We start from the raw sequence: 10,000 nt of genomic DNA, 5'->3' as shown, positions 1-10,000 counted from the left end.
CTCCGTGTGAAGCTAATTCAGTAAGTAGTCTTTCGTTGGGGATGGTATCAAAAGCTTTTGAAAAATCTAGATATATTAAATCTACATTGTTTCTTTTGTCATAATTTGAGATGACCGTGTCGTAGAATTCGAGTTAGTTACAAAAGAAAGTTTCCGTCTGAATCCATTCTGGCTATCATTTATCAAACAGTTACTTTCTAAATGATGTTCGATAGCATTTCTAATGGTAGTTTCCATCATATTTCCTACGATTGAATTCAAGCTTATAGGACTTTAGTTATTTGGTTTCTTTTTGTCACCTTTTTTGAATATGAAAGTAACGCTAGCTAGCTTCCAGTCCCTTGGGACATCTCTGGATATGATAGATTTCTTGAAAATAATTTTCAATCGAACAACAATCTCATTTTTCGTTTCCTTTAAGATTCTTTGATGCTAACCGTCAGGCCCTGGTGTCTTATTAATTTTGAATTTCTATATGCATCTTTAATTTTTTCTTTTGCTATATTTACCGTAGTAAGTTCACTCTAGACTTTCCCAGGTTTCAGTTTGGAGTTTACAATGAGGGGTTTTGTTTATGAATACTGAACTAAAATAGTTGTTCAAAATATCATATATTCCATCATTTGAATATTCTAGTCAACTGTCAGCACATAATAGTGGGCCAATGTGATTCCTAATAACCTTTTTATCTCTAATATAACTAGAATTCTTTAGGATTCTCTTTGGATTTATCAGTGATATTAATTTTGCATTGCCATTTTCCTTTTTATTGTCTTTTTTAAATTTCTGTGTATTATTACATAACTTTGATAGTTATTAGGTGCACACGAGCACTTGTATTGTAAGGACAGGAATTTTGAAGGGATATTATTTTTGGAATTTCGTTTTATTTATCTATTTATTTATTTGAGTGTTGATTTGAGAGACTGGGTATTATGGACGTCGTGACGGTTTTACTCAACCAAGAAGCAAAGTAGAAAATAGAGCCTTAATAGACCATGAATTTATTCTATTCTATGTCTGCCTATCAAGATGTGTTGGCAAAGAGCCTTACTATAATCATTGAAGAAGAACATACAATAGGAGATAGCTACAAATATATTTCAGCTGATTTTGGTTAAACTGAGTTTCGACGCGACATTAGAATGTTCTCGAACATAGCGGGGGCACCGTAGCTCCGCCCACCCGTGACGTCACTAAACGTTCGGACAGAGGCGTAAGCTAAGGCCATTAATTTTAAGAGTAATAGGAAAAATTCCCAACTTTCAGTTCAGGATTCCACTAGAGAAATAGTTTAGGGAGAGATTGTAGCAGCTAGGGGCTCTGTTGAGAAGCGAAATGAAGTTTTACGAAATAATACAACAGGGAGGTTAGTAGTTTACCCATAGATACGAACACATAGCCGTCTCGTTCTTTTTGTGCGCAGCTAAAATTTTAATCTGATGCCAAAAATGATTCCGATAACAGGTATGAACACGTTCTGTAAGATTAATGAAAACAAATGTCAATATGTGAGTTAAATGATATAGTGCAGATATAGTAGGTAGATAGTTATTATTATTATTAAGTTTTGAATCTGATGCCAAAAATGATTCCGATAACAGATATGGAAAAAGGGGTTTAAGGGAGTGTACTTCACAAACACTTTGCGTATATACATTAGCTATGAGAGTGTAATACTTAGAGTACAATTCTGTCTGTGATCGTTCTCTAATAAGAATACGGGGTTGAAGGTAGACACAGTGCTTGAAGGTAGACACAGTGCTTGAAGGTAGACACAATATTATAAGTAGACTTATACAGTGACCGGAAGGTTGGAGCGTAAATAACTACGTTTTTCCACGTGCCTGTGACCTTACTTATGATGCCCATAAGAAAGAAAAAACTGTTATTAAATGTCTCGCATACCCATATATTTTTCATATTGTAAGGATCAATAGATTGTCTAGTTGGAGAAAACCACAATATACTTTTGTATTTCCTTACTATATTTTTGCTTCAGTGTAATAATTAACACATAGCAGACCTTCGCTTATTTTCTTTTACTACCCCCACATTATTGGTGGCCCCACATTATTGGTGGCATAAATTCTTTAACTACCCCCACTTGGGCATAGGCCTTTTCGCTACCCAGGACCAACCCCGAACGACCTGAGGAAAGGGGACGGAGTCAGACGTGAATAACAAGGAGCAGTTTCCATTTATGGTCAGATATATCCATATAGACGATTGGGTGGTGGCAGCGTATACCTTGATTTTTTTTATTTCCCAAATCGTTCTTATGTGGGTATCTCTGATCACTCCCATTGGAGGTGCTCTTGGTTAAACACATCCTAATCAATCGACGGCACCACAGTATTTCTTATAAGCCTGTCTCTTTTTAGCAATACTTTTTTCAGTTTCTTTGTCAAGCCATTTTGAGCAAGCTTGATTTGGGGGCGTCTGTTCTTAAACGGGATGTAAGTATAAATCATCTTATTAAGCGTATATTGAATATTTTTCACATCTGATATACAGGTCTTTCGATAAATTTTGCCTTCCAATCTGTTAGATGAAGCTCCTGATGTAGTCCTATGAACTTTAGATACATAAATATCTATTCTATTGTTTTTTAGCAGTTTGAATCTAAGTTGTGATCACTACTTGTAACAGTTCCACCAGCTTCTACATGGGTTATCATGCTTTCGCGGATAGTGATCAATAGATCGAGTAAATTTCCACGTCTTTTGGGCTCTTTTAAATGCTGGAGTAATTGTATCCGAAAAAATCTATCTAGCGACTACCTATGTAGCCATGTTCAAGGGTCATCCAATCAATGTCAGTAAAATTGAAATCACACATTACACTGGGGAACACTCATTTTGTTGCATTTAAAAAAAGACTTTTCTATAGTCAACTTGAGTGTGCTGATTTCAAATCTGAAGTCGGGTTTTGTCTGCAAGCTACAGATTTTATGCAATTTGACATTTTTTTTTATTTTTTAAATTTTCGTTATTATAGGAAATTGCAATATCAGCCACAATTCTTTTGTTCACTTGAATCTTAAAACAGTATGAAAGCCATTTCTGTACATTTATTAAGGCAAAAGAAACAGAACATTAACAGAACATCTATCCCAAAGTTAGATTAGCATCCTTCAGAACATCACCACAGCTGATGGAAGCTTATCAATTTCTTTGTGTATTTTTTTCAGGCAGGAATTTGCGTTTGTAACTTTTGCGTTTGTACATTTCATCTGGGCAATTTCGTTTAATGCTCCAGCAGTAGTCAGCCATCATACTTTTGTCCCAGCGCCCTTGGTAGCGTTCTTCCATGATCTTTAGGTCTTGGTGGAATCGTTCTCCTTGTTCGTCACTCACAGCCCCCAGGTTGTCAGGGAACTGATCAAGGTGGCTGTTCAAAAAATGAAGCTTGATGCTCATGTTGCACCCGAGATCACGAAAAGCGAGGAGCATTCTGTTCACAAGTTCACTGTAGTTCTCCGCCTTATTGTTTCCAAGGAAGTTCTGAACGACTGCCACAAAGGATAACCATGCTGCCCTTTCTAAAGCGGTCATCTTAGCAACAAACTGATCATCACGAATTAGGGTTCGAATCTGTGGGCCATCAAACACGCCTGCTTTGATCTTCTCAAATGATAACCCTGGTAAAGCTGTGATGATGTGTTGGAAACATTCACCTTCGGTTTCCAGTGCCTTGACAAATTGTTTCATCAAACCTAATTTGATGTGAAGAGGAGGAAAGATGATCTTATCTCTGTTTACAATTGGGTCTTGTATGATATTTGGCATGCCTGCTTCAAGGGTGTCACGAATAGGCCAGTCCTTCTGGACCCAATGTCTGTCTCGTGCTCGGCTGTCCCACATACAGAGGAAACATGGAAACTTGGTGAAACCTTTCTGTTGTCCAAGAAGAAAGTTGACCATCTTTAAGTCTACACAAATTATCCAATTGTGCTCATGATACTTTGATAAGTCCATGACCATTCTCATATCATCATAGTCTTCCCGCAAATGCACTGAGTGACCGACAGGTACTGCTCCATAAACATTGCCATTATGTAAAAGAACACACTTTAGACTGCGTTTTGAACTGTCTAAAAAGAGTCTCCATTCAGCAGGACTATAGTAAGGTACACCCAGTTCTTTGAGAAGCCCTGGGATGTCATGGCAGTAAACAAACTGTCTGTCTTTTGAAAAGAAGGTCACAAAAAGCTGGTCACGCTTTCTGAAATATGATACTTTAACAGAGTGATCAACAAGATTTCTGCCTTGTAATCTTGATGCCAAAAGCTCTGCTGCTTTCTTTGAAAGACCTAAATCCCGCACTAAATCATTCAGTTCAGCCTGGGGAAGAGGCTTAGGGACGGGGAAAGGTTCAGTGTCTGAAGAACAGTCCTCCGATTGTGAACACTTTTCTGACAATTCACTGTCACAACTGTCTTGCTGGCTTGTATCATGTCCAATGTCTTTATCGTCCAATGAAGGCAAGCCTTTGAAAACTGGAACAGGTACTTCTTCAGAGTGCGGAACAGGCCGAATAGCTGAGGGAATGTTTGGATACGTAATCTTATGTCGGTTTTTCTTCCCAACACCCGTTGTGTTTACCATGCAGAAATAACAGTCAGTTACATGGTTGGTGGGTTCGCGCCAAATCATTGGAACTCCAAAAGGCAGACCTTTGCGTTTTCCTTTGGTCCAGTCTCGAAGCATTTCCTCACAATTGTGGCACACAACATGAGGAGCCCATTGCTTGTCTTGATCACCAAGATGAACTTCAAAATATGCCTTGTAGGCACGCTTGACGAACGAGGATATGTTACGTCTCTGACGATTGAGTGTGTAGCATCCACATATGTAGCAGAAGGCATCAGGCTTGTTTCTGCAATGATGTCTCATTCTGGAAGCCATGTTTGAACTGAAACAAAAGAAGAATGATCAAAATATTAGAAGCTATCTATATATATAGACGTTAAAATGCTTATACATGGTTTACGCAAGTTCACATATGTACAATTTCATTAACCTCAAATTGCATACAAACTAGAGCTTGTAGAGAAAAACTAATTTCAGATTTGAAATCAGCGCCTAAAACTCTTTCAAAATCCGTTAAAATATCCAATGCAACTCAAAGTTACTGAAAAAGTGTTCCCCTGTGTTATCAATAAGTCCCTGTTGCAGAAACTAGACAGTTCTTGAAACAACAGTTTGTCGTCTGCTAATGATAATGTTTTTGGCTTATATATTACACCTACATTATTTTCTTTTCCACTTGTTTAAGTTAATTCTACCCACAAACTTTCATATCCATCCTGTTTCACTTTCTCTAAAACACAGGCTGGGCATTGCATTTAACGTACAATAGAACACGCCCACCTTTCTTGTGGTTTCTATTCTGATGAAAGTGTTTAACTCCCGCATAATTAAATTCAGCTTCAAAATCTCCACCATTTAACCATGTCCGGGTTGTTCCTATCGTATCGAGATTTTCGCTTTTGATATACGCCTGGATTGGAATTTGTTCCTAATACTACGAGTATTAAAGTACATGTTTTTAAGAAACGGAAAAGTCTTATTTACTGAAAATAATAGAATAAATTAGAGTTGTCATATAAGACGATAGTCGAGATCCATCTAGTCCATGCAACTTATCTAATATGATTCTATTCTTTTGTTTGCTCAGCGATTACTAGCAGTGCGGCCAAGAGAGAAGATGGTGCGGAAGCAACGGGCAGGTGACGAAACCGTCCTCTACGGCAATGTAGTGGACGACGATCTCCTCGCCTTTCTCATCGATGAAGCAATTATTAATCAACACATTCTCGTTTGTATTATCTATGCCGTTTTATTTGTTCTACAATTATGACTAAAATAGAGTCTGCATATTGTTATATAAATATATAATCACCTTTAATCAATATATTTTTTCATTTGGATTAAGGTGATCCTGGATGAATTAATTTCTATTATGTCTGAAAATACCGGACTGTAAAGAGAATGAAGGTTTTCCATTCTGCCTCGATTAATTAGATACATAGAAGGTTATGCTTATGCTCTTCTCTATTAGTTGCATAAGAAGAGATTTCTTGACTTATGTTACGTTATTCCCCTTTAAGCTATCTTTTTTAAGTTATTAAAAGGAGCAGGTAAAAATGGCCAAAAAAATCTATTCATCAGAAGGAGAGAGCGTCATGTGATCATGGAAACAAATTTAAAGAGCTCGAATGTCTAAAGGATATAATAAACACTTTCCCAAACAGATGCATCAACTTCTGGAAAAATTTAGGTGGTATGGAGCAAACTGATATTTTAACTAAATTTCGGAGATCACCTCTCCATGCATCAAAAAGTGCAGAGTTTTAATGCTTATCAGAACAAAATGCAACACAAATAGTACCGAATAAATGTCACTGCCCCCCGACCCCTGTTCATTTAGGCTTTATGTCAGGGTCACCCGCCTGGTCAGTAGGGTCGGCCTGCATTTGCTATAAAGAGAGGCGCACCGGTCTGAACTGTGCATACATCGCTCTCAGTACATTCACTCAGCATGAAGTTCGTAAGTATCGAGAAGAAATCTGCTTAGTGATAATAGTTTGTTAAGTCACTCTATCTGATTAGCACACCCTTCATCTTTTTGGACTGGTAATGTTACAATTTCACATTGAAATTCTATTTTTTTTTTTTTAAACAAGTAAGACATCCCAGCTCTTTAATTATCCTTCAGGAAGATTATTTAAAAATTCAATCTAAGATCGGGGTTATGCGTTCCAGTAAATTTCTGAATGTTCACTTGATGTCTCTCAGATCATCCTCGCTGCCCTTGTAGCCCTTGCAGCCGCCGATAAGCTTCCCGTGGCTGTCTTGCATGATGAGCGCGTAGCTCCAGAGGCTGGTGTCTACAGCACCAACGTGCAGCTCGACAATGGCATCTCGCTCTCCGAGAGCGGATCCGCCGGTTCTGCAGGACAAACCAATGTTCAGGGAAGCTACAGGTAACTATTTTTTTTCGGTTTCTTCAACTTTTAATTTGTATCAATTTGGTCAAGCTTTTAGTTTGCTTCTAAATATATATATATATATGTGTGTGTATATATATATATAAACATATATATATGCATACATATATATATGTTTATATATATAAACATATATATATATATATATATACATACATATATATATATATATATATATATATATATATATATATATACACATATGAGTGGAAGGTAGCAAGGGGACGCAGGATAATGCAGGAGAATGCGTCCCCTTGCCCCCTCCACTCTATGTCTATACGTTATACTACAATGCATATCTATATATATATATATATATATATATATATATATATATACATATAAATATATATATATACATATATATATATATATATATATATATATATATATATATATATATATATATATATACCGACGAGGAACAATTTAACAGATACAGATCAATGGAAATTATTTTCACATTGTTACTAGACAAGGTCATGACCATCAGTATCTTTGTAGCGAAAGAAAAAAAAAATAATGCTGAGTGCAGTCCGTCAGTTTAAAAGATAATGCAACTAGAATTACAATGGATCATCACTGTCGAATTGAGAAAATATGTAGATTAAGTGTGATTATATCTTTACATAATAGTACATAGAATTTCCGTTAGCCATAACATCAGACCAAAGGAAATGACATAAGTAATGCAAACGAGATTCTCTTGATTGATAACAGTTACGTCAATGAGCATGGCGAGGAAATCGTCGTCCACTACTCTGCCGGAGAGAACGGCTTCGTCGCCACCGGCGATCACCTGCCCGTTCCACCTCCAGCACCCGCTCATGTGGCCGACCTCCTAGCGATCGCTGAACAACAGCGAAAGGACGGAGTCAAGTTCGAGTAGTTGTTTACTCTGGAAGGATATCGAATCTCGTCTTATATGACTATTATATCTAGTTCATTTAACTATTGTCAATAAATCTACTTTTTCATGCCATGTATGTTTTCCCTAAAGAAAAATTCAGAAAAAAAAACATTTAATCCAGATATGGAAAGTAAGTACAACTATATGTAAAAAAAATGTACATATATATTCCAAACATATGCATACACAGACACACACGCACAAACACATGGACACACACACACACACACACACACACACACACACACACACACACACACACACACACACACACACACACACACACACACACACACACACGGACACGCACACGCAGGCATGCACATAAATAATGAATAGATCTATGGACCATGGTAACGAGAAGACGAATGAACCTGTATCCGACGACTGAGAAAAAAATCAAGAAAACTCCGCTAGTTTTAAGTTGCTGAGAAAGGGAAGTTAGGAAGTAATGAGATGCATTCAAGTAGATTTTTGGAAAGTCATTTATTTGATTTAATAGTTCATTTGGTGTAAGTGGAATGTGACATAATCTAATTTAGTAAGATAAAGTAACGCTAGAAAGAGTGGCAGTAGACAAATGTAAATGTATAATCGTGGTAGGAGGGAAAGAGGAACATTTACTACCATCATAAACGCAGAAGACTTTTTTTGTCCCTCATGAAGTTTCCTTGTAGATTTGCTGTATGTCTTTTCTTGATTCATCTTTGTCGGGAGTAGTTGATGATTGTACCGATGGCTTCTCAAACCCTCTGGAATGCATCGCTTTACATAAGTTTGATATGAGATTCCGTTTTTAGTTGGTTTGGGTCTGCACCACACTTTTTGAGGTTTAGTTTGTATTGTATTTTATTTTACTTTATTGTATTTAATTTTATTGTATTGTATTTATTCTTTGTAATATTAAATGTATACACGATTAGGTATGTAAGGTGGTCCAGTACTCATAGCGACTGGAAGAGGAGGGGGACCCGGATAGCTTCAGCAGTGAGGAATATCTCTCCCAATTCCAACCACGGACAGTATAATAAGCTCATTTGAACACTGTATATTCTCTCACCTCTGAAGACGGTCCTAGGACTAGGATCGAAACGTCGGGCATTAAAGTTCCCACTTTGAGTCTGGTGTTTACGCTTCTCTCCCTTTCAACATGGATCCCAGGCTCCAGATCTTCACACACACACACACACATATATATGTATATTGTAATAAAGTAGTAGCCCCTTGAAAAATCAATTTCCGCTGCACTAAGATTAAATGAAAATAACCAATATTTCAACATTTGGTAAATTTATACAATCATTTTACATTTACATGCTTTCTTCTTATAAAAGCTATCATGATTTGTGGCAACATTAATTTCACAAGTACAAATAATATTTAAAGACACATTCAAGGGTTTGTCTAATCATATTAATTCTTATGTCACAAAAATACTAAGCTACTTGAAGGGGACACTATTTGTTTGTTTGTTTGTACACGAACTCCACCTAGGGTTTAGAGATAGACCCCCATGACCATATATATTCTGATACCCTATCACTCCAGGTACTTGGAAAACTATATTTCATTAAAAAGAAAATATTTTGGCTAGGGTGGGGTAACACGCCACTACCGTAGTCTCCCCTTCATAGAATTTGCATTTTGTTACAAAAATTACTATGATTAAATAACCCATTGTCATAAATACTATCTATATTTGTGAAATTGATGTTGCCACAAACTATGATAATCTTTGTAAGGAGAAAGCATGTAATTGTAAAACTAATGTATAATTTTATCAAATGTTGAAATATTGGTTATATTTATCTTAATTTTTCGCGGACGGTAATAAAAAATTAGTTCAAATATTCTTTTACGGCAGAATATATCATATATCCAAAGGGCGTCTCCCTCCTCAATTTTTTTTTTTTTTCTACTTTCTTAACATTTTGTGTTACAATCTATATTGATACGTGTTACTTTTCTCCACAAATTCTATCAAAATTAAAATGATATTCATTTGCCCATATATATTCTGCTACCCCATCACTCAAGGAATTTTATATATCAGTCTGTCCTCAGCACCCATATGG

The 10,000-nt window shown here is 36.5% G+C and overlaps 2 protein-coding genes across 2 annotated transcripts in view; both read left to right on the top strand.

Moving 5' to 3' along the window:
- Positions 1-6,362, top strand: part of LOC143033602 (cuticle protein AM1159-like) — a 21,251-nt gene extending 14,889 nt beyond the window's left edge. Inside the window, exon 4 of the mRNA XM_076199091.1 lies at positions 6,260-6,362. Within this exon, the coding sequence (XP_076055206.1) occupies positions 6,260-6,362 (103 nt within the window). The remainder of the gene's footprint in view (positions 1-6,259) is intronic.
- Positions 6,363-6,546: 184 nt separating this feature from the next.
- Positions 6,547-7,904, top strand: LOC143033601 (cuticle protein AMP4-like). Its single transcript, XM_076199090.1, has 3 exons — positions 6,547-6,555; positions 6,804-6,991; positions 7,736-7,904. The coding sequence occupies exons 1-3, from the start codon at positions 6,547-6,549 to the stop codon at positions 7,902-7,904; spliced, it is 366 nt and encodes a 121-aa protein (XP_076055205.1).
- The last annotated feature ends 2,096 nt before the right edge of the window (positions 7,905-10,000 follow it).

The sequence above is a fragment of the Oratosquilla oratoria genome, chromosome 16 (genome assembly GCF_046742065.1).
Source record: "Oratosquilla oratoria isolate Oo_2021 chromosome 16, ASM4674206v1, whole genome shotgun sequence".
Taxonomy (NCBI): domain Eukaryota; kingdom Metazoa; phylum Arthropoda; class Malacostraca; order Stomatopoda; family Squillidae; genus Oratosquilla; species Oratosquilla oratoria.
This window is presented reverse-complemented; position numbering and strand designations above follow the sequence as displayed.

What these genes read in the sequence shown, in the direction of transcription:
- LOC143033601 (XM_076199090.1), top strand. An exon ending in AATGTTCAGGGAAGCTACAG is followed by an intron (nt 6,992 to 7,735) that starts GTAACTATTTTT and finishes GATTGATAACAG; the next exon opens with TTACGTCAATGAGCATGGCG.